The sequence below is a fragment of the Schistocerca gregaria genome, chromosome X (assembly GCF_023897955.1).
Source record: "Schistocerca gregaria isolate iqSchGreg1 chromosome X, iqSchGreg1.2, whole genome shotgun sequence".
Taxonomy (NCBI): domain Eukaryota; kingdom Metazoa; phylum Arthropoda; class Insecta; order Orthoptera; family Acrididae; genus Schistocerca; species Schistocerca gregaria.
This window is the reverse complement of record NC_064931.1, coordinates 820,903,102-820,927,844: the sequence shown is the minus strand read 5'-3', so window position 1 is coordinate 820,927,844 and position 24,743 is coordinate 820,903,102. Positions and strand designations below refer to the sequence as shown.

At 41.6% G+C, this 24,743-nt stretch overlaps 1 protein-coding gene across 2 annotated transcripts in view; it reads right to left on the bottom strand.

Moving 5' to 3' along the window:
* Positions 1-12,869: 12,869 nt before the first annotated feature.
* The window catches only part of LOC126299017 (transmembrane ascorbate-dependent reductase CYB561), a 46,813-nt gene continuing 34,939 nt past the window's right edge, over positions 12,870-24,743 (bottom strand). Inside the window, exons 4-5 of one of the 2 annotated variants that reach the window (XM_049990652.1) lie at positions 23,406-23,566; positions 12,870-13,288 (exon numbers count right to left, since the gene is read on the bottom strand). In XM_049990652.1, the coding sequence (XP_049846609.1) occupies positions 13,129-13,288; positions 23,406-23,566 (321 nt within the window). In that variant the 3' untranslated portion in view covers positions 12,870-13,128. Of the gene's footprint in view, positions 13,289-13,671; positions 14,009-23,405; positions 23,567-24,743 lie in introns of those variants that run through there. The other variant, XM_049990653.1, reaches the window with a different exon arrangement.

Here is a 24,743-nt window from a genome sequence, read left to right as displayed (position 1 = left end):
AATGAGGTATCATGAAAAGTTTGTTTGGAATACCAGAGGGACAATCCTGAGTAGCGATAAACAACAAAATGAGATTTTCACTCTGCAGCGGAGTGTGCGCTGATATGAAACTTCCTGGCAGATTAAAACTCATTCTGGAAACATCCCCCAGGCTGTGGCTAAGCCATGTCTTCGCAATATCCTTTCTTTCAGGAGTGCTAGTTCTGCAAGGTCCGCAGGAGAGCTTCTGTAAAGTTTGGAAGGTAGAAGACGAGGTACTGGCAGAAGTAAAGCTGTGAGTACCGGGCGTGAGTCGTGCTTCCGTAGCTCAGATGGTAGAGCACTTGCCCGCGAAAGGCAAAGATCCCGAGTTCGAGTCTCAGTCGGGCACACAGTTTTAATCTGCCAGGAAGTTTCAAACAACAAAATGTTTCCCAGTACCCCAATCAAATGGTTCAAATGGCTCTGAGCACTATGGGACTTAACTTCTGAGGTCATCAGTCGGCTAGAACTTAGAACTACTTAAAACTAACTAATCTAAGGACATCACACACCCCCATGCGCGAGGCAGGATTCAAACCTGCAACTGTAGCGGGTGCACGGTTCCAGACTTTAGCACCTAGAACTGCTCGGCCACCCCGACCGGCATACCCCAATCCCATTCTGCCTGTGCATGGATAGGTCGACTGCCATTACAGCTGAAATCCGCCACATGCAGGGCTAGGTGGAGTGGAGTACAGCAGTACTGAATCAAGACAAAGCACCAGAATTGATGTAGGTTAGATTTTCTAGTAAGTAGGACTTAGAATTAGGAAATATAAAATAGGAACTTGTGGCAAAATAATCAAGAATCTTAGGCCTACCCAGTGTCAGGGGCACACTCATCAGGATTAGCTTGATGAACAAGGCCGTGCAAAGTAGGTTTATATACTTTATCAACACACCTGTGATAATGCAGGCAGTGTAGAGTTAGTTCTGAAGTGTGCCACTAGAATAAGGAAAGGTACACTAACAAAAGTAACTTCCCATTATAACTAACAGCACTTGTAACTCACTTTTAAATTTTGAAAATTAGCTGCAAATAACATTGTAACAATTAAAAGGATCCACTAATTATATAAGGTGGTGAGTTGTATGTATAAAAAAAGAAAGAAAAGGAAACGTAGCACACAGGAAATGGTTGCTCAAGTACATGTCAGAACAGACAATTCAAGATGAGAGGCAAGCTAGGAAATGCAGAACGAGAGGTCCAAATGGCAAATGGCAATAGGTGTGCATGGAGTCAAAGGAATGTAGGTGCTCCTATGTTAAGGCAAATGAGGTTGAGTTGACTGAGGTCAGCTAAGAGGGCCGTCTCAAAGGTTCTGGAAGAGCCTCAAAGGGAATGGTGCGCATTAAAGTCACTGAGCAAAAAAGGTGTAAGGGAATAGATCGATAAGCTGGAGGAAGTCTGCCCTGGTGACACCAAATGACAGCAGGATGTAAATGTTATAAAGAAGAAAGGTGAAGCAAAGAAGGAAAATGTGGACCACAACAGCTTGCAGGCAGGTGTTCAGTGAGATGGTCTGATCATGACATCATCCAAGATGGGCAGCATGACTTCTACACGCAATGGAATGTCGTCCTTGGGGGAGAGGGTCAAAGTGGACCAGAAAGAAATGTGAGACATCAAAGCAGTTTCAAGGACGCAATTTTGTTTCCTGGAGGCAGAAAACAATTGGACGCTGCGATTCCAAGAGCATCTGTAATTCCTCCTTGTTGGAGCTAACATCATGGACGTTTCGTTTGAGGAGAGTCATGACAGGGAATTGGGAGGGAAGAAAAAAATTAAGGGTTGTCACCTTAGCAGCTGCCAAGTGCCAGCCTTAGAAGATTTACTGCCACAGGGCACAGAGCCTGGAGGACCCTGTTCCATGGGATCTACAGAGTCATCAGCATTCTGTGGGTTGGCCTGCAAATACTAAGGTAGGAAAACAGTTTATGGTGCTTACAGTGAAATGGAAGTTGACCAGGTGAAGGTATCACACAGCGACAGCATTGAAGAGGATCTCCGAGTCGACGAAGGAGAAGACCATTAGCCTTTCTTCGATTTTTTAGAGCCTTTGCAATTGGCAGGTGAAGGCTCAGATGTTTGCTGGTTTGATGGCTGGAGGGACTTAAGAAGTCTTCGCAGTAGTGTTCCTTTCGCCCGTTCTGGCCTGCCAGTTGGGAAGCAAATGAAGGCCAAGGTGAACATGGGCTACTGCACAAAGCTACTGTGGTGAAAGGTTCATTTCACACCCATCAGGAAAGGGCAGTAGCAAGCTGGTGAAGCAAGACCTGAATGACAACTCCAGGAGTTAACAGATGAGGGATGCATCCCATGCTGGCAATCAAAGGAATCATAAAAGGAGACATAGGATGGGTGGCTAGGCAGAGCACAAAGACAGCATGTGGTTCTGGTGAGAACACAGTCGTGGTGGCTCGACAGTGGTAGTTCGTCAGCTTCTGCATATATACTCTCAACCAGGCTAGTGTAAAAGGGGCCAGTGACCAAACAGATGCCGCAAAGGTTGATTGTATTGAGACGATAAAGATGGACAGATGTGTACATTCATCAAAGGAACACCCATAGTTAGTTTCAAACTAACAAGGGACTGGTACAAATGAAGGAGGGTTGTTCAATCCACTCCCCAGGATCTATTGCTGAGGAGATGTAGGACACTGAGGGACCAAGTGCAGTGGGCGGTCAGGTAAGACATACGGGAGGACGAAGAAAGTTTCCTATCAAGCATGTGCTCCAGGAATTTTGTACTTTCAACAAATAGAAGCACAACAGGCCCAATACAAGACAGAAGGAGAAACCAATTGCATTGTCTGAAATTTATACACACTGTTTTGTCAGTGGAAAAGCAAAAGCTGCTGTTGATGCTCCATGAGTAAATACGATGGAGACATTGATGAGGATGCCGCTCAAGGGGACATGTCTGGAGAACTGCAATAGATGGCAAAATTGTCAACAAAGGAGCCAGATATGCCTGGCAAGAGAAAGGCCATTAAAGAGTTAATGGCCATGGGAAAAAGATGATGACACTTTGGACAGAACCTTGAGGCACACAGTTTTCCAGGATAAAAATGTCTGACAAGGCACAACCCACACCAACCTTTAAAATGATCTTAAAAATTGCTGAAGGAAATGGGACATGCACCCTCAGAAGCCCCATATGTATAGAGTACAGAGGATACCTGTCTTCCACCAGGTGTCACAGGCTTTCTGCAAACAGAAAAACATGGCCACAGTCTGGTGCTTCCGCAGAAAACCATTCATAATATGGGTTGACAAGGTGATGAGATTGTCAACTGCAGAATGGTACGCTCAAAATCTGCACTGTGTAGTGGTTAGTAAATTGCGAGACAAACCACCATACCAGCCAGGCATGAATCTTATGTACCACCACCTTGCAATGTAGCTGGTGAGAGAAATAAGGTGATAACCACAAAGAAGCTGTTTGCCCTTACCGGGCTTCGGTATGGATGACAGTGGCTTCACGCCAGCATCTGAGAAACATGCCCTTTGCCCAGATGCAATTGTATGTGTGAACAATGAAGTGCTTGCCCGGAAGAGGGAGGTTCTGCATCATCTGAATGTTAAGACCATCCAGTCCAGGAGCAGAGGATGGGGATGGAGTGAGAGCATGATCTAGCTCCCTGATAGTGAAGGCAGCATTGTAACACTTTATTCTGAGAAGAGAAGGGTATCACCTGAGGCTCTTCCACTCTTTTCTGATGGAGAAAGACAGGATGGCAGCGGGAGAAGCTCTAAATCTCTGCAAAATAGTGACCCAACGCGATGGAGATAGCAATAGGATCCACAATGACATCACCTGCTACCTTCAGGTTGGAAATTGGGAAATAGACCTTGGTCCCAGAGAGCAGTCAGAGGTTGGCCCACACAACACAGGGAACGGAACTGTTGAAAGAACTTGTAAATTAAATCCAGCCAGCATTTTTGCTATCACGGAGAATGTGACAACACTGTGCACACAACTGTTTATAATGAATGCAGTTTTCCATCATAGGATGACAGACAAAAATGTCGAGAGCATGTCTCCCCACATGAATGGCATCACCTCTGTCCACATCCGCCAAAGGAGCAGGATGTGATGGGGGGGGAAAGAGGAAGTGCAAGGAATGGAATGTTCTACTGTGTAAGAAAAACGTTTGCAGAATATATTACCTGGCGAAATGTTTGTCAGAGGTCGCCAGGGAGGAGTAAAGACTCCAGTCAGCCTTAGAAAGCTACCAACTCAGCATGCATGTACATGGTGCAGGAGTCAAACAGATAGCACATGGGAAATGGTTACTCAAGTATGTGTCAGAATGGACCACTTGAGATAATGGGCAAACTGGGCAGTGCAGAACAATAGGTCCAAATGGGAATAGGTGTGCAAGGAGTCTGTAAAGAATGTGGGTGCTTCTATGTTAAGGCAGAAGATTAAGTTGACTAAGGAGGTCAGCCAAGAGGGCACCCCTCTGACAGGTTCTGTAAGAACTCCAAAGGGGATGGTTAACATTAAAGTCACTGAGCAGCAGAAATGGGTGAGGTAGCTGCCCACTAAGCTGGATGAAGTTTGCCTTGTGACATCGAATGATGGAGAGATATAAATGGTACAAAAGAGGAAGGCCAAGTGAGGAAGGAAAAGGAAAAGGCAAACTGCAACAGCTTGACAACTGGTATTCAGGGAGATGGATTGACTAAGAACGTCATCTTGGATGAGCAGCAGGACTCCCCATGAGGTGGAATTCTGTCCTCGAGGGGGTCAAAGTGGCCCGGGAAGAATTGTGGGAGCTCAAAACCGTCTTGAGGACGCAATTTTGTTAACTGTAAGCATAGAAAAAGTGGACGCTGTGATTCTAAGAGCAGCTGTAAGTCCTCTTTGTTGGATCGAATGCTGCAAATGTACCAATGGAGGAGTTATGACAATGAAATGAAAGGAGGGAATAAATGAAAGGAGGGAATAAATGAAGGGTTGTCACTTCAGTAGCTGTCAAGTGCCAACCTTCGAAGACTCACCGCTACAGGGCACAGAGGCTTGAGGATCCTGCTTCACGAGATCTATGGAGGTGTCTGCAGTCTCCTGTCAGTCTGCAGAGTCTAGAGTAGAAAAGTAGTTGGTGGTGCACACCAGCAACATGGAAAACTGCAGGGTGAGGGTATGACATGGCAACACCATGTAAGAGGATCTTTGAGTGCCTTGGTTTGACTTCTTGGAACTTTTCCAGTAGGCGGAGACTCAGATGCCGGTTGGTTGGAAGGATGTAGGATGCCTTTTGCGGCCTGCTGTTAGTGTAGCAGGTGACTTCACCCTATGAGATGAAACTTTGGTGGCTTGTTGCACAGCTGGAGGAGACTGAGCTGCTACCCTGACCCTTGGTGATTTTACAATTGCACTGCTGAATTTGAGGTTGCACATCTGCGAGACCATGTCTTTTGTTGAGCGAGAAGTAGCAAGAATGATACTTTAAGTGCTACATGATAAAAAGTGTATCTTGACTAGCCAACAAGTTGCAATCGACAGGGTTAGTTACTTTTTCCTTTGCAGTTGATACAGTGGGGAGGAGGCAGATGTTCACCCTTGTGAGCATCCCTACCATAGGTGACACGTTTGGCCGGTTGTCAACAGGACACTCAAGTGTGATTGTAACGATGACACTGGCAGCAGTGCATCGGCTTCAGAATGTGCAGTAACATCATAACTTGTTTTGATCTTTGGTGGCAGCACCATTCTACCACACATGGGAAAAGTGCGTGTGGGCACTATAGTGCGCGTCATTTATGACGACGGCGTCCAAGTTTAGGTTCGTTCTATGCATCTGACGTCACAAAACACAGTCCGTCAATGAACAGAACAATGCAATGCAGTAGAGATCTGGCAACAGAGCATGGACGAGTGTCTTCAGTTTTAGAGACGTTCAGTCATAAATAAAGTAATAGATCAAAAGCAATGTCTTGATAGACTCTCTTATAGAAAGATTGGAAAAAGCATTTTTATACCAATTGCTTCATATTCTATTAATTACACCAAGCAAGCAAGCAAGCAAGCAAGCTTGCTTTTTGCAAGCAAGCAAGCAAGCAAGCAAGCTTGCTTTTTGCAAGCAAGCAAGCAAGCAAGCAAGCTTGCTTTTTGCAAGCAAGCAAGCAAGCAAGCAAGCTTGCTTTTTGCAAGCAAGCAAGCAAGCAAGCAAGCTTGCTTTTTGCAAGCAAGCAAGCAAGCAAGCAAGCTTGCTTTTTGCAAGCAAGCAAGCAAGCAAGCAAGCTTGCTTTTTGCAAGCAAGCAAGCAAGCAAGCAAGCTTGCTTTTTGCAAGCAAGCAAGCAAGCAAGCAAGCTTGCTTTTTGCAAGCAAGCAAGCAAGCAAGCAAGCTTGCTTTTTGCAAGCAAGCAAGCAAGCAAGCAAGCTTGCTTTTTGCAAGCAAGCAAGCAAGCAAGCAAGCTTGCTTTTTGCAAGCAAGCAAGCAAGCAAGCAAGCTTGCTTTTTGCAAGCAAGCAAGCAAGCAAGCAAGCTTGCTTTTTGCAAGCAAGCAAGCAAGCAAGCAAGCTTGCTTTTTGCAAGCAAGCAAGCAAGCAAGCAAGCTTGCTTTTTGCAAGCAAGCAAGCAAGCAAGCAAGCTTGCTTTTTGCAAGCAAGCAAGCAAGCAAGCAAGCTTGCTTTTTGCAAGCAAGCAAGCAAGCAAGCAAGCTTGCTTTTTGCAAGCAAGCAAGCAAGCAAGCAAGCTTGCTTTTTGCAAGCAAGCAAGCAAGCAAGCAAGCTTGCTTTTTGCAAGCAAGCAAGCAAGCAAGCAAGCTTGCTTTTTGCAAGCAAGCAAGCAAGCAAGCAAGCTTGCTTTTTGCAAGCAAGCAAGCAAGCAAGCAAGCTTGCTTTTTGCAAGCAAGCAAGCAAGCAAGCAAGCTTGCTTTTTGCAAGCAAGCAAGCAAGCAAGCAAGCTTGCTTTTTGCAAGCAAGCAAGCAAGCAAGCAAGCTTGCTTTTTGCAAGCAAGCAAGCAAGCAAGCAAGCTTGCTTTTTGCAAGCAAGCAAGCAAGCAAGCTTGCTTTTTGCAAGCAAGCAAGCAAGCAAGCTTGCTTTTTGCAAGCAAGCAAGCAAGCAAGCTTGCTTTTTGCAAGCAAGCAAGCAAGCAAGCTTGCTTTTTGCAAGCAAGCAAGCAAGCTTGCTTTTTGCAAGCAAGCAAGCAAGCTTGCTTTTTGCAAGCAAGCAAGCAAGCTTGCTTTTTGCAAGCAAGCAAGCAAGCTTGCTTTTTGCAAGCAAGCAAGCAAGCTTGCTTTTTGCAAGCAAGCTTGCTTTTTGCAAGCAAGCAAGCAAGCTTGCTTTTTGCAAGCAAGCAAGCAAGCTTGCTTTTTGCAAGCAAGCAAGCTTGCTTTTTGCAAGCAAGCAAGCTTGCTTTTTGCAAGCAAGCTTGCTTTTTGCAAGCAAGCTTGCTTTTTGCAAGCAAGCTTGCTTTTTGCAAGCAAGCTTGCTTTTTGCAAGCAAGCAAGCAAGCAAGCAAGCAATAAGACTAATTCAGGCGATAGCAAGGACAGGTGCTTGTATCAATCTCACGAATCGCTTTTTTGCAATAAAGAACAGTGGTAATTTTTTATTTCCTATTTTACTTTGACGAAGCGTGAGTAATTCATAGTCATACCAACAGTGTATCAGTATTTTGCGTGATGTTTTAGAGCCCTCAAAGAGTTTCGCTGGCTGACGAACTGTGTTAGTGTTATGGTCAAGGTGTTGGGCTGCTAAGTGAATGGTCCTGAGTTCAAGCCTTGTGCGGTGCTTAACATTTACTTTAAAACTATATCAAAGTGTCTTAATGAGTTTTATTCATTTAAATGTAATTTTTTGAAATTTCTAGTGTTTTGTAGCAGCAAAAGGGTGAATGAAGAGAGTCATGCTCCCCACATTCTGCGCTGTACGCGATTTTGTTATCACTGCACTGCTCACCTGTACCGACATGGTGTTCCGACTGCTTTGACACACTTGTCATTCGATTTCACGAAAACTATTTGGCCCAAAAATCTGATTTTTACATGTCTTCTTGACTGATACCTCCCCATAATTTTGTATCAATGTTCAACACAGTTATTGTGCAGCATTAAATGTAGTAAACCATAGCACGAAATTTTGAAGAGTTTGCAAAGGTAAAAGTCCATAGCGTATACTTTCCATATGGTCAATTTTAGTTACCACAATGTTGAGAATGAAATGTGGACAAGACACCTAAATTTCACATAAAATTTACTGTATAACAATATCATTTAATTTAAGTACCAGATAGGTGTCGTTTATAATATTGAGAACTATTCCGTCTATCACGACTGTAATAAAAGTTTATTTACACCGGGCGAGTTTGACTTTATTTTAAAGCACTTCAATCAATGAAAGGTAAGGCACATACACAATGTTACTCATGTTCTCTTTCTTGTTTTGGTTCCACAGTCACAGTTTTACCAATGGTATTTGAATATATTCCCCTTCTGCAATTGTAAAAAGTGTCTTATTTAGACTAAGACACGTTTTTCTCTTTTGAAGCATCTTCAGTGGACAGTGTTTTGTCTCCTCCATTGCCAAGTCACCTTTTGTAGTTTTGTGCTGCGGTAACACAATATTCAATGTGTTTCAACTCATCAGTGTTTTAACAAATAAATGCTCTTTGTGTGTGCCACACAAAAAATTATATTTGACATAGCTCAGAGCACTTCACTGATAAACAGTATATTCAAGTCCTAATGTTTTTGTAAGTCCATAGTTTTGTTTAATGTATTTTGTCTACTTCCTTTTGATTGATTGAAGTGCTTTAAAATAAAGCCAAACACGCCCAGTGTAAATGAAACTTATTACAGCCGCAAAAGACAGAATATTTCTCAATATTACATACGACACCTATCTGGTACTTAAATTTAATGAGATATTGTTATACAGTAAATTTTATATGAAATTTAGGTATCTTGTCCACATTTCATTCTCAACATTGTGGCAACTAAAATCGACCATATGGAAAGTGTATGCAATGGACTTCTACCTCTGAAAACTCTTCAAAATTTCGTGCAATGGTTTACTACATTTAATGCTGCACAATAACTGCGTTAAACATCGAAACAAAATTAAGTCATTTATGGGGGGGGAAGGTATCAGTCGGGAAGATATCTAAAAATCAAATGTTTGGGCCAAATAGTCTTTTCTGAAATTGAATGATAAGTGTGTCAAAGTAGTCTAAACACCATGTGTGTACTCAGGCGGGCAGTGCAGCGATGGCAAAATCGTGCGTCTGGTCTAAATAAGACACTGAATGCTGGGAGCACGTGTTAATAGCAGCGAAATTACTATATTACTATGGCACTGTTTCTCTTGGCGCGTGCATCATGTGCAACTGTCAACGCAGCAATCTCCCGCATCTGCGTGGGCACGTGCAAGCCGCCAAAGTAAAAGAATTGAACTGTAAGGAGGCATCTCATCACCTGATGGATTGCAATGACACCTTGATCATTGAGGTACTCTGATTTCTGCCTCAGTCAGACCATTAAGCAGCCTAGTGTAAGTGCCACCACAGGCAGAATTCAGCATTTGATGGGCCTCAACACCAACAGGATAGCTGTGGAGGAGCAAAATTGCAAGCAGTTGCATTTTAGAATCTAAAGGGGCCTCCAAAAGCAAAGTGTCATTGCATAAAAGAGCAGGATTTCACAGGGCCACCAGTAGCATCAACACCTTTCTGAATAATAAACATATTTACCGTAGCAAAGGAGTGAGTTTTCAGTATGTGAAACCACAAGGAACCATGGTGCAGCTGGGAGGGTCTTTGAATCATTCGCCTCATTCCATTTATGTCTCTTACACATTGACTATAGAGATGAAGATTGGCTCATTGCAAGGAAATCCCCAAAATTGCCCGTGTCTCCAATGGCACACTCATGCTCCTCCCAACCGGGGGCCCCTTCAGAAGGGGGCACATCCATCTTAGATGATTGTCCTCACCTCAGGTCACACCTCCCTAACACCGGAGAGAGGTACCAATCCACAATTTGGGAAGGTAGCAGCTCAGGCAATCACCCTTCCCTCGGCCTGGTCTGTACCACAGAGTATGTACAAACCCTACCAGTCACTCCGGGGCTGGGAATTATGCATTTGCCAGTCAACTGTTACACGTCAGACACATGGGCCAGCCATCAGGATTGCACAGGGAGGAAGACGAAAGAGGAACCACAAATGCAGAAGTTGAGGGCAAGAGAGGGGAGGAAAAAAAAACCAGACATAGTACCCACGGCAGGGGAGAAAGATCAACGCATAGACATTCAGCACAGAAAGGAAAAGATTCTGCAAGGGCTGGGATCCCATGGTAGCCAAGCACGAACACTTTAGAGTCGGGAGCCTCCAAGGGGCCCAGGGGTGGGGTGGGGTGGGGGGTGGGTGTGTGGTGTTATGTAATTTTCAACCACAAAGTAGGAAATCATGATACACTAACCTCATGGTAATCTAAGGAAACAGTGAGAAGAACCTTCACACATCTGAACTCAATTTTTTTTTTTCAGCCTTTGCTCTTCAGGCAGTTTCCATTAGGATGTTTGGGCATCTATTTCAACATCATAGCCACATACCCACATTTCAGCACCTATGACCTTTTAAGTTGTGGATTATAGACTTCATTCAGCAGTTCCTGAGCACTGTCTACGTGACATTTTTGGTCAAAATTCAACATTTACAGAGCAAACTAATGTTACATGTTTCATGTCCAAAATGGTAAAAATTGCTTGGCATATGCCGGAGGATATGCCTACACAGCAGCAATCTGTCCGATGGCAATTAGTTGATTTTCTGGTAAAATTTTCTTTATTTCTTTCTCACTGTTGTGATTGGTGTGCTAGGGCAGTGATCTTCCTTAATGTCTTCTCTGTCATCTTTGAAACATTTATACCACTTGTAAACTTTTGTAATCGTAGCACACGTGCCAAAAGCCAAAGTCAAGATTTTGAAAGTGGTACTGCAGTTCATTTCATTTTTCAAGTACAAAATTCAACATTTACAGAGCAAACTAATGTTACATGTTTCATGTCCAAAATGGTAAAAATTGCTTGGCATATGCCGGAGGATATGCCTACACAGCAGCAATCTGTCCGATGGCAATTAGTTGATTTTCTGGTAAAATTTTCTTTATTTCTTTCTCACTGTTGTGATTGGTGTGCTAGGGCAGTGATCTTCCTTAATGTCTTCTCTGTCATCTTTGAAACATTTATACCACTTGTAAACTTTTGTAATCGTAGCACACGTGCCAAAAGCCAAAGTCAAGATTTTGAAAGTGGTACTGCAGTTCATTTCATTTTTCAAGTACAATTTAATGCAAATTCTTCGATCTGACTTCTTTGAAGGTAAAAATTTGCCTAGCACTCAAATATATATAACCTTTTTGGCTGTCAACAAACTAAATATTTCAGACAGCTGAAAATGCAAACGTATCAGGCACAGCGTACCTAACTTTTTAAAAATCTGATGTACAAAGCACAAAAAATTAAAAATCCCATTACTTTATCATACCCTATGTATCTGATTTACTGGTAACAAACATCTTTAACATCTTTACTATGTACCTATTTTATATCCTCAAACTTTTACTGTTGGCCAGACACTTCCTTCATGACTCGCCATATGGTTTCGGTTGTATCCTGATAACTGGCTTTCCTATTTGCATACCCCACGTTTTTTGCCTTACTAATGAAATTTTAAAGCACCTTGTTCTGCTTTGTTATGACCTATTGCAGTTCAGTTGTTACTACCCCTAAATTTTTGATATAATTCCCACTTTGTTATAAATCATAGTCTTGTCCCCATTAGTCAGCCACCCACATTGCCTGTTAGTGCCAGTACCCTATCTTAAACATTTTAATGGATGGCAATTTTCAAAGAGCACGACAAATATATTGAGAAAAGCATTATATTTCTTCTCTAAAGATATGTGCACTACAAATTTCATGTCACACTTTTCTTAAAATAAGTTTAAGTTGTTTGTTGCCAGTAGATTAACGTTTTTAAATATGTTTTTAATTCTATTTTGTGTTCCTACAAATGTGCACGCGCATATGCTTTCTATGAAATGAACCAAGAACTTTTGAACTTTAACAGAATTAAAGTATTTACAGGTAATTTTATCTAATGCATAACAGTGATAAGTTGTTGCTATCCGAGCACAGAAAGGGTTAATATGCACGTTTTTTAAAAAGTGATTTTTACAGAATCCAGCTGCCCCTGCACAACATTCAATAACTTTCAGTGCACTGCTTTGATACATCAACAGATGTAAATGAAATGCCACTTTTCATGTGTATGGCCACTCCCCACTCTGCAAAGAACACCCTAAAAAAATAGCCAGCTGATCTGTATCCAATTATAGGAAGTATTTGAATTGTCCTACTGCGTAAGTGATGCTCTGGTTTACCAACAGTGTCGAAGTCCACATCAACAAACAGTTCACTAACTGTCTCTAATACCTCATTTTGTTTCTTTGTTAGAGACACTTCCCTCAGCAAAAATATCAGCTTACTTCAGTTTAAAAAAGTGCTGCTCTAACACTGCAGGAATTTTTACACGTGAGAGTGAGCATATGTCTTAATATGCATGTGCACTTTAACATAACAGTTTCATTGGAATTTGCCAACAGTAGTGAATAATGCACCCCTCTCAATAATATGCAGCCTCACCAGAACTGCAACAACTCCTTTCAGGTAATGGTTGATTGGATCTTCTGTAATCATGTTTCAAGCATGATCTGAATTTGAATTCTGCAATTGGAACTGTAGTTTCACACATGATCTATTATCAAACCACTTATTTTAGCAATTTTGTATTTTTAAAATGACTATTCTGAGCACTACATGTCCAACAAAAACTTTTCTACAGCATTTTATCTCTGTTTTATTTCTGCTTTAATGTTTATACAGAACTAAACAGGACAAACATCTGTATTATACTTTCATACTATGTGTTATACAATAGTCAAAAAGTACACAAATAAAAATGAGGTAAAGACATATAAAAAGTAATAACTTAAGTACATGGAATGCAACAGCAAGCACTGTACGTTTAAAATTACATAACAGAAAATATCACAAGGTTTAGGCCAACCACGAAAATGTTGACTGCAGATTATTCATAACCTCCGCCAAGAAGTATTTCATCTTCTGGTCGTGGCTGGCGTTTGTATTTTGACTCTGTCAAAATAAACATTACCAGGCATGCAAACACCACAACAGCAACACCAATGAAGTTAATTAATAATGTTTCAGATGTCAAGTCACTGTATTTCCTGGAATGAAAAATGAGGTAATTACAGTACTTTTGTTATTTCAAGACTACTGAATTGAAAAAAAAAAAATTCAAGCAGTAATGGTTATAATTTTATTACTTGCAAGTATGAAATACTCTGGATACTCAAGACTACATCACAATTTCATGGCACAAAACTACTAACACTTTGGAGGGAGAATATTAAGTACATGGTAATCTTACATTCAGGTGTGTCAGTGTATGGAAACTGAAAAATAAACAACAATTCTTTCAAGTTAGGTGACAAAAGCAGATCAACTAAGTTCACTGGAACAAATGAGAGAGACCCTTCACCTGTATCAAACAGTTCACCTTACATAGTAAAATATGTATCATACTTACATGAAACTATACTTAGTAACTGAAGGAGAAAGTTTGATACTTTCTAAACAAGCGGGCTGATATGCAGGACCAAGCAGTGAAGTATCAACTAGGTTGAAATTCATTCTACAGTGCAGTGTAATGTAAAGGAGTGTTGGTGCCTTTACTTTGGATGTACACACACAACTCGGGGATCTGAATGCACTGGACATATGTTCCATATTGCTAAGAAATACCTCTACCTTTCGAGTTAGTATTTATTCATGTGACTGGTTGTCTTGTCCTTATTTTTACCTCCAACAGTCATTTTGCTCTCTTGTGGATATGCACAGAAATTTGCCTCCTTAGGATGCCATTAAAATCTGATAAACTTCTCTGCCTGTAGAAGCACAATTTCTGAAGTGTGTCACTGCATTTAATATAATTACACAACTATGCCATAATACTACCTATAACTGAGTTGTGATAATTCTTTTCACATTTGCAGACCATTAGCTTTTCAGGGTAGGAAACTAAGAACTTAAAATCACTGAAGGTATTGAAAGTGAGGTCACTGAACTGAAAAACACAAATGTTCAAAACTAAATGGAAAAAATGAAGATGATTTAAACCAGTGAAACCAGATATGTTACTATAATTAATATAAATGAGACTCTTCATTTTAATTGTGGTCCAAATTCACAACATGTTCAAAGAAAACATTTTATAATGAACTGAGATAACAGAAGTTTTGTATTAATATTTATTAAAAGTAAATAACCAACTGAAGACACCAATGCCTTTCATACAAAAGGATTTCAGTTAGAAGTAACAAATACGCAAATGTCTAGTTAATGCATGCAATTAAGACCACCACTTATACAGCACACACACAACTGTTTTTAATAACATTTCTATTTGTTGAGACAATTCTAAAGCTACTTATCAATATATATTATTTGGTATCCACAATGTGACAAGTATCTTACAGGAAATGATTACAATGGCTTACCAAAAAATTTGACATTACAGTTTTTGTTTTGTTAAGCTACAATTAAGATTTAGTATCGTGCATCTGATATATTGAACCCTATCCTCTTAAAAGGAATGTCGCATCCTATGCCTACACTAATAGAATCCTGCATTTGAATTCGCATTCTTAAACTTTGAATTTCTTGAGGACACGATGCAGTTCTTGATAACTGCTTCAAAACTGTACATGACAATTTGTTCTATTTTCTAGGGGTAAAAACCTTCAAGTACTGTATTGAACGATTTGTGTTTAACAAGTAAATGCCAAAATTGCAACTTTGATAAGGGAAGTTAATTCACAAAGCATGTTTCAGCCTGCCTTCCCATTACTAAGCATGTATGCACAATACAGCATGAACAGTTGAAGGAAAAAAAACTGTTTTCCACTTTCACAATCTGCAGTTGGCTTTTTATCAGAAGCCTCAATTTCATTATTCCTTTGACTCCACACAATTACTATGTATGGACACCTGAGTAGTCGAGGTAAAAGTAAACCAGCACTCGCTGTAGTTTAAACATATTGGGACATGGACTGCGAACTGCTTCCTAATTCTCACATTCTGCAGAAGTATGCTTTGCACTAGTCAGTTTTATGACGTTAACCTGCCTCACAAGTCAATAGGCAAATGTCAAAAATCTCTGCACTGCCTCATGTCGCATCTTCACAAGCTCTGATACTCTAACCAGCATGAGATAATGAGAAGGGTAGTGGCCAAACTTCATCTTCAGGCACGCTCTGAAAATTGAAGTCTGCCACTTGTCGCTGGATCCTGTTTGGTGTAGCGATGGCGACATTTCGAGCATAGTCTAGTTAAGACTGTTGTAATTGCTAACTGTGCATTTCATTTGAGAGTCATTTATGGTTTTTTTTCCAAGCATAATTTCTAAAACTGCACGAGTTAGCAAGTGACAGCTTTCCTGGACCCATTGTACTAAGGGATGGGCAGTGTACAGCACACACAAGCTTTGAAGGGTACTGAGAAAGTGAGCAGAGGACACAATTTAAAAGCCTGTTTAGTCTGATGTACTATGTGGCCTGATAGAGAGCAAATATCTCAGCTGTAAATATTGAGCAGTGTGCCAGAAGCACCAAGAAACGTCAGCTTCAATGATGAAGGCACATCCGACACCAGAGTCAGCCCGAGAGTCATCAGTGTACACAAAGGTGCTATTGTGAAGTTCCATGTGAAGGTCATTAAACCTAAGGCGATAGATCGAGGCTGGAGTAGAGTCCTTAGGAAGTGAATGAAGGCCACAGTGAACACAGGTCACCACACGAAGCCAAGGTGGTGAAGGGTTCACACCCATCAAGCAACATTGCCAGTGGCATGAAGTTAAGCCGCTGGAGCAAGGATTGAAAGCGAACTCCAGGAGGTAAGAGACAATATGGACACAACCAATACAGGAGATCAAAGGAGTCATCAAAGAAGGAAGAATAGGATGGATGGCCACACCTGGCAGACAAACGGCAAACGAACTGCCTGCGGAGACAGTCACTGATGTAGGACAGCGGTAGTTCGGCAGCTTCTGCACACATATATATATCACACGCTTGACCACACTAGTGTAGATGGTGTCAGTGACAAAACGGATGCCACAATGGCGGATAGTATAGGGACAGCATAAGAGGGACATATGTGCAGATGCATAAACAAAGCACCCATAGTGTAGTTTTGAATGGACAGGGACTGGAACAAGCTGAGGGGGGTGATGCAATCTGCACCCAAGGAAGCATCATTGATGACTCAATTATGTTGAGGGAATGTGTACAGTGGGCTGCCAGGTAAGACATGGGAGGACCAAGGAAGTTTCTTATCGAGCATGAGCCCCACGAATTTCATAATTTTGATGAACAGAAGAACAGGCCCAAGATGTAAAGATGGTGTGAGAAACCCCATGTGCCACCAGAAATTCACACAACACACAACACACAACACGTTTCTACAGTGGAAAAAACTAAATCCACTGTCAATGCTTGATGAGTAAAGACAATCGACACATTGCTGAAGATGCCACTATGAGGTATCTGTGGATAACTGCAATAGATGGCAAAATTGTCAACAAAAAGGGAGCCGGATATGCCTGGTGAGACACAGGTCACTATAGGGTTAATGGTAATAGCAAAGTGGATGATGCTCAGGCCAGAACCCGAAAGCACAGCATTTTCCTGGATAAATGTGCCCAACAAGGAAGAACCCACATGGGCCTTGAAAACACTGAAATGGGGCAGGTGGCCACAGAATCCCCACGTGTAGACAGTATGGAGGATACCAGTCCTCCAGCAGGTGTCTTAGGCTTTCTCCAAATAAAGGAACACTGCCACAGTCTGGGATTTCCACAAAAGACCATTCACGACCTGGGTGGACAAAGGGACGAGATATTGAACAGCAGAACAGTGAGCTCTAATTCTATACTCTGCAGTGGTTAGTAAATTGCAAGACTCGGGCCACATTACCAGCCGGGAATGAATCATACGTTCTATCACCTTCCGAACAAAGCTGGTGAGGGAGATGTGACAGTAGCTAGAAGGAAGGTTTTTGTCCTTACTGGATATGACAGCGACTTCATGCCAGAATCTCACAAATGGGCTCTCTTCCCAGATGCGATTGATGAAGGATAAAGTGCTTGCCCGCAAGAGAAAGGTGCTTCAACATGTGAATGTCACAGCGTCTGGCCCTGTGGCGGAGGACCAGGATGAAGTGAGAGCATGATCTAGCTCCCTCACAGTAAAGGCAACATTGTAGCACTCTCAATTCTGAGAAGAGAAGGGTATTGCCTGATCTGTCTCTGCTCATTCTGAATGGTGGAAGGCAGGGTGACATTGGGAAAAGCTCCAAATTTCTGCAAAATGGCAGCCCGAGGTGTTGAGGTAGCAATAGGGTCCACAATGACATCATCTGCTACTGTCAGACTGGAAACTGGGGAATGCATCTTGGTCCAAGAGAACCAAGAGAGGTTAGCCACCATGACGGGGGTGGGGGTGTTTGAACAGTTAAAAGAACTAGTAAATGAAATCCAGCCAGCTTTTTGCTATCACAAAGGATACAACCACGCTGTGCACCCATCTGTTTATAATGAATGCTGTTTGCTGTCATGGAATGACTTAAAACCGCAGAGAGCATGTCTCCATGTGCAGATTGCATCATAGCAAGCTTTAGTCCACCAAGGGACCAGGCTATGGCTTGCTGAAGAGGTGGTGCGAGGAATGGAATGTTTTGCAGTGGTAAGGGTAACATTTGTAAGACATTCCATCTCTTCATCGTAAGTGGGGGAAATCTGATTCCAAGGTCGCCACAAAGGAATAAACCCACCAGTTGGCCTTAGTAAGCTGTCAGTTGGGTGTGCACACAGGTGGGGTACAAGTCGGCAAACAGATAGCACACGGGAAATGGGTGTGCAAGTATGTGTCAGAGACCAAATCACTCCAGACAATGTGCAAGCTGGGCAGTGCAGAAGGTTAGGTCCAAATGGGAATGTGTGTGTGCACGCGCAGGGAGTCTGAAAGGAATGTGGGTGCTCCTGTGATACGGCAGAAGAGTAAGTTCACTAAGGGGGTCAGCCAAGAGAGCATCTCTGACAGGTTCTGTAAGAACTCCAAACAGGATGGCGCACATTACAGTCACCAAGCGGTGGAAATGGGTGAGGTAGCTGCCCAATAAGCTGGAGGAAGTTTGCCTGGTGACATCTAATGATGGAGAGATATAAATAGTACAAAAGGGGAAGGTCAAGTGAGAAAGGAAAAGGCAGACTGTACAGCTTTAAGATGGGTAGTCAGGGAGATGGGTTGACTGAACATTACCCTGTATGAGTAGTATGACTCCCCTATGAGACTGAATGCTGACCTCGAGGGGGGAGTGGGGGGCCAAAACTGAACGGGAAGAAATGCAAAAGCTTCACGTGGTTGTGAGGATACAATTTTGTTTCCTAAAAGCAGAGTACAAGTGGACACTGTAATTCTAAAAGCAACTGTAAATCCTCTATTAGATCAAAGGCTACAAATGTTCTATTGGAGGAGAGTCACAATGAGGAAAATGGAGGGGTGTCAGATCAGAGGCTGCCACGACAGAGCCTGTGAAGACTCACTGCTACAGGGCACAGAGGCAGGAGGATCCTACTCCACGAGCTCCACAGAAGCACCGGCTGTTTTGTGCTGTCGGTCTCACTAAGTCCAATGCAGAAAAAATGGTTGGTGGTGCACACCAGCAACACGGAGGTTGGCTGGGCAAAGGTATCCCATGGTGACACCATCAGAAAGGGTCTTTGAGTTGGCGATGGAGAAGACCATTTGCCTTTGTTGGACTTCTTTGAGCCTTTCGGGTAAGCAGAGGAAGACTCAGGTGTTGGTTGGCTGGAGGAATGCATTAAGTCTTCATGGGACTATTGCTCCTGTCCTTTCCGGCATGCTGTTTGTGTAGCAAATTACCTCACCCCTCGAGACAGAGTTTGATGGCCTTTCTGCACAGCAGGACGAGGGAACTGTGATGCTACCATGACACTGGACAATTTCACGTCCTCTGAGCTGAATTTGAGGTCATATGTCTGTGTGGCCATGTCCTTCATAGAGTGAGATTTAAAAATAACAGTACTGTAAGAGCCAGATGGTAGAATGCAGGGTTTGCGACTAGTGACTGGGTAAGAAATTTTTTCCTTTACCCAGATCTCCTGGACAGCCAATTCATCAAGATACATGAAAAAACCTTTAGAGGTGGCGGCATGGTCAGCACTGCAGTTGATACATCAGGTAGGAGGAGGCGGACAATCTAACTCATATGCACCCCTATCACGGGTTAGCGGTTTGGCCAGGTGTCAACTAGGCATTCAAGTATGGCTGAAATGATGACACAGTAGCACATTGGGTTCAGAACGGACGGGCAGACTGACAGAAGCACCGCTCAAACCTCCTGGCAGATTAAAACTCAAACCTTTGCCTTTCGTGGTCAAGTGCCCTCTCAAAGCACACTTTACTGCAGAGTGAAAATTTCATTCTGGGAACATACCCAAGCTGTGGACAAGCCATGTCTCCACAATATCCTTTCTTCCTGGAGTGCTAGTTCTGCAAGGTTTGCAGAGGAACTTCTGTGAGGTTTGGAAGGTACAAGATGAGCTACTGGCAGAATTGAAGCTGTGGGGACGAGTCATGCTTGCCCATGAAAGGCAAAGATCCTGAGTTCGAGTCTCAGTCTGGCACACAGTTTTAATCTGCTAGGAAGTTTTGTATCAGCACTAAGGAGTGATCTACCTTTTTCATCACCTGATGGGCAGCAATGACACCCTCACCAGAGAGGTATCTTTGGATTTCGGCCTCAGTTGGACTGAGGAGCAGCCTAGTGCAAATAACACGGGAACAGTTCAAAGTTCTATGAGCCTCAACGTGAACAGAATAGCCGTGCAGAAGCGCAGCAGCAAGCAGTTGTACTTGAGAATCAGAAGTAGTTTCCAAAAGCTAAGTTCCATTCTGTGAACGAGAGCAGGATTTCACAGGGCTGGCAATTGCATCAACACCTTCCCGAATAATAAACTGATTTACCATCACAATTGACTGACTTTTCTTCAGTATGTGAAACAAAGAGGAATCTCTCCAGCTGGAAGGGTCTGAATAGTTATCCCATTTCGTTTATGTTTTTTTAGACTAACTGTGAAGATGATTGGCTCATTGCGAGAAAATCCCTACAATTGCCAGCATTTCTGATGGTGCGTTCCTTGTAACTAAGGGGTGGGGCCCCTTCACAAGGGGGCACACCTGCTGTAAGTGATTGTTCATACTTCATGTCACACTGGACTCACATTCGGGAGGACGATGGTTCAATCCCGCACCCGGCCATCTTGATTTAGGTTTTCCGTGATTTTCCTAAATCGCTCCAGGCAAATGCCGGGATGGTTCCTCTGAAAGGGCACGGCCGACTTCCTTCCCCCTCCTTCCCTAAACCGATGAGACCGAACACCTCGCTGTTTGGTCTCTTCCCCCAAACCAACCAACAAACTTCATGTCAGACCTCCCAAACACCTTACAGGGGGAACATTGGCAATTTGGAAGATAGCAGCTCAGGCAGTCACCTCTCCATGAACCTGGCCTTTACCAGGGGGTAAATGCGACCTGGGGCTGGGAAGTATGTGTTACCCAGTCACCTGTTATGTGTCAGACACGTTGCCTGGCCTTCAGTAGCGCTCAGAGAGGAAGAAAAAGAGGAACCTCAAACACTGAAGTGGAGTAAGGCTAGGAGAAGATAAAAAATGAAAAGGGAGCAAAAACCAGGTGAGATTGTTCTTCTGTCAGCTAGAGACAATGCAGAACATTCCCAAAAACAACCCAGAATACCAAGAGGATAGACATGCAGCACAGAGGGGAAACAAGATGCTGCAAAGGTTGGGGCCCTGTGGTAGCCAAGCACGAACCTGCCGAAGAGTAGCGATCCACCCCATCCTCGAGGGAGGGGTTATGATGTCGACCCTGAGATGCAATTTTGAGTAGCAGATTAGTAATTTTGAAGTAATAGCTATACAACAAGCAGCAAACACATATACCCCTCAAGAATTGTGCCTACAAAGCAAGATTTGCCACACTTTTGGTCTTTGTTTAGGCATCAAGTATGGGTGATATACTAGTGGTGCTAGTTTGGAATGCTCTGCACAAAAGAAACCCACCTGCACTTATGAATGGTCCATCAGGACGCTGGAGATTCGGTGAATATTGCACACAGTGGTTTATTTTAGTTTAAAGACCAATAAATTTTAACATAATTTAAGGGAGCATGATCTAATGTCTGAAAAATTGAGATAAAAAATATAAAAATTAATTACACCTAATTAAAATTAAACAAAATACTCATGACCTAACAATTTCAGAAAATTGCGAATTATTTGGTATCAAAGTTATTGCAATGTTTCTTTACATTTCATGGGATAACCTTTCAATTTAGTTCACTGCCTCAATTCCATGCAGTATCAAGTCTACCAGGTGTCCAAGATGATCTGGATAGATAATTGAACCCTGAATTGATCAATTACTGTATCAGTTCCCCTTTACTGGGATTCCATCATGCAACCATGATTTTCAGCCTTTACTCAAAGTTCTCAATTATGTTGAGATCAGGGAGAACACAGAAGCTACACATTTTGATCAGTCAAGATTGGTTTTCTGCCAGTTCTTAGAGCAGAGTTTAACTGCTTCTTCATACCGCTCACGGACTTCTCAATCCAACTTTATAGTGCCTCCATCCAACCCCTCTGCTATTTCTGCATATGTGTAAGATTCTTCAGAGTGTTACTGCCTCATTCAGTTTACTGCTGTGACCAACGGACACTTTGTGGTACAGGAGATATTGTTTTGAATATCGTCTGTCAGCTCAGTTCACTTTAAAGAAAAAGCAGCAGCAGCAGCAACATGAGTGTTACAGTTTAAACAATGATCAGAGTACTTTTCCTCTTTGGATAAAGCAATAACAATACTCATTAATTGTTTGATTTGTCTGGACAGAATGAACTATCTGCAGCTGCACAATCATGTGAAATAGTGAAGTTTTTAAACCACTGTCAGCTAAATATATTTATTTATAATAAAAATGAAACTTATTGCATTTTCTGAAAGTGATAAATATTTAATACATAAATTGAAAAGAAAAATACAAGCATAATTAATTTATTTAGTATACCACAACCCATGTACACCTCTTGACACTGAAACAAACAAACGCTTCATTGAAGTGTGCACACTCAATGGCACTACTGTAGGTTGTATAAGTCAGATTTTGTGGTATGCTTTCATAGTTAATAAGAACGTATCGTGTAACTGTGAATGATGTAATACAGCTTTTGCACATTGTGCTTTGAGGGGTCATTTCAACTTAGTATGTGCAAATATAGTTTCATAATTACAAGAAGGGTTGTAGACACTATCTTCATCCCCCCCCCTTAATACCCTTTAATAGTATTCCTACATTCATCTCATCTGAAGAGACACTAATCATACCATCCCAGTAACTTGGGTCACACCATCAGTTGTTTATTTCATTATAAAGGAGTGTAAGCAGCAAATTATCTGCTTCAGTATCTGTGGAAAATTAACTAAGCTAACGATCTCGTGTCCATAGTGTCAATAGATATCAAAGAAACAATGTATTAACCTTTCAGTTTCCTTTTCACAACAGGAAAAGATCTGAACTTTTGAGTTAAAATTCCTGCAAGCACTCCGAAAATTTCCAGCTACTTACAGTTTTAGTTTTGTGGAGACTAGATTATCTTGCCAAAAAATAATCCACTTCCTGTAGGAATACATAGTATGGATAACACTTTAATGTCTCACCATTAACAGTGCCATTTGATAGCAATGGCTAGTTTATAAAAATGAGTAGATCTAAAAGCAAATGTTAAATAATAAATCAAACAACAGGAATAAATCGTTACACACCACTTTTTTCCTTGCATTTTCAATTCCCACAGCTCTATATAGACGGATATTTTTCTTCAGTGATTATCAGCAACAGTGACAAGTCACCGACTACTAAAAGAGCAAAATTATATGCACATTATTTTTATTAACGAATTTCTCAGTCAACTATTTTTGATCGGTATCAACTTTTGTGAATGAAGACTGTCTTAAAGTAACCCCAAATACAAGCTCTTCACATGCCCGACCAACCAGTGCACCTTAACACCCCCGACTCAAAAATATAAATTTCTGCTACTGTGTCACCATGACCTTTCCCTGCTAGGTAAAGCATTTTTAAAAAATGCATTTGCACAACATTCAGTACAAAAATTTTACTTACGGAGTCTGCATGAAGAACGCCTTTTCAGTCATACCAAGAAGAGCAGCAGCGACAGAACATACAAAGGCCATATTTCCAAAGTATACATGTATAGGCAAATATGCCGACCTCAGTGATATTTTTAACCCAGGGAAGAGAAATGTGATGAACCCAGTTATAAACTGAAACAGAATTGGTTAATTATTTGTAGGAAGATTTTTACTAGTTTGTGCTGTTAAGCTTAGAAACAAGTTATGTTTCTAAATTTTTTGAATACAAACTAAACAAGATTATCATCATCTAATTGTTAAGGAGAGTGCGCAGCAAAGATACAGTGTGCTGACATAATCCTAGCATATTAAACAGCCTATACACAGACTAACAGTCTGTGAAAATGGACGAGTCCAATACTTTAATTGATGTCACCTCATATACATAAAGGTTGAGATCAAGCCCTTTAAATATTATGCCATAGCAGAATATAGCTTCTTGTATATCAGTAGTAGATCATACACAAGTGAAACTTTGTTGATAATTTAAAAGATTTATTCTCTCAAATATGAGATCCACAGATGATTCAGAGAAAAGCGGTTGACTCTGCGAAGAGTTCTGTGATTTAGTAGTCTTACTGGTGTTTATTGACAGGTTCTGAGTTTTAGTTTCTTAGATCACTTCCCATTATCTTTACTTACAAGTAAAATTCTTATTGTGCTGTATCATACAGGTAAGAAAAAATATTTTGCCACTTAATGTTTTATTTGTCTATCAAGCATGTTTCACCTCTGTTCTGGTATGCAAAAAATACAACTTAGTTGCAAAAGGTGAAAGTTTTTCTTATCTTTATTATCATGGGCTCTATAGTAAGAAGGGAGGCATGGAGGTTAACAATGTTAGCTGGTGTGCTGTGGGTCACTAGTAATTTTTTATTTAGTGTTCCTCAGTTCTGGAATGTTATTTCAATATCTTATGAACATAATGTCTGAATATTCAAGGTCTGCATGAACCCCAGCATTCTGGGATGTTAATATGAATAGTGGCACTCTCCATACAGGAGTTTACTTCTGTTCTGGCTGTATGGGGGTGTCAGCAGGATGTACTTTCAGCAACAAGTTTGTTCTTTGACTCACTCAGCAAAGATGACCACAAATTTTATAGAAAAGGATTAAAAACATTATGTTCATGTTTGAATTCACACACAACTTGCAAGTAGTCTTCAGCACACAAATACAACACTGAAGTTAAAAAATGCATACCAACAATAAGCACTAGTTAGAACTTTATGTGGAAGTTTGCAAAACTGATGACAAATGTTTTGTTACAGTTAAGCTCCCTTAAGCTTCTATGGAGAAAAGAATTTTC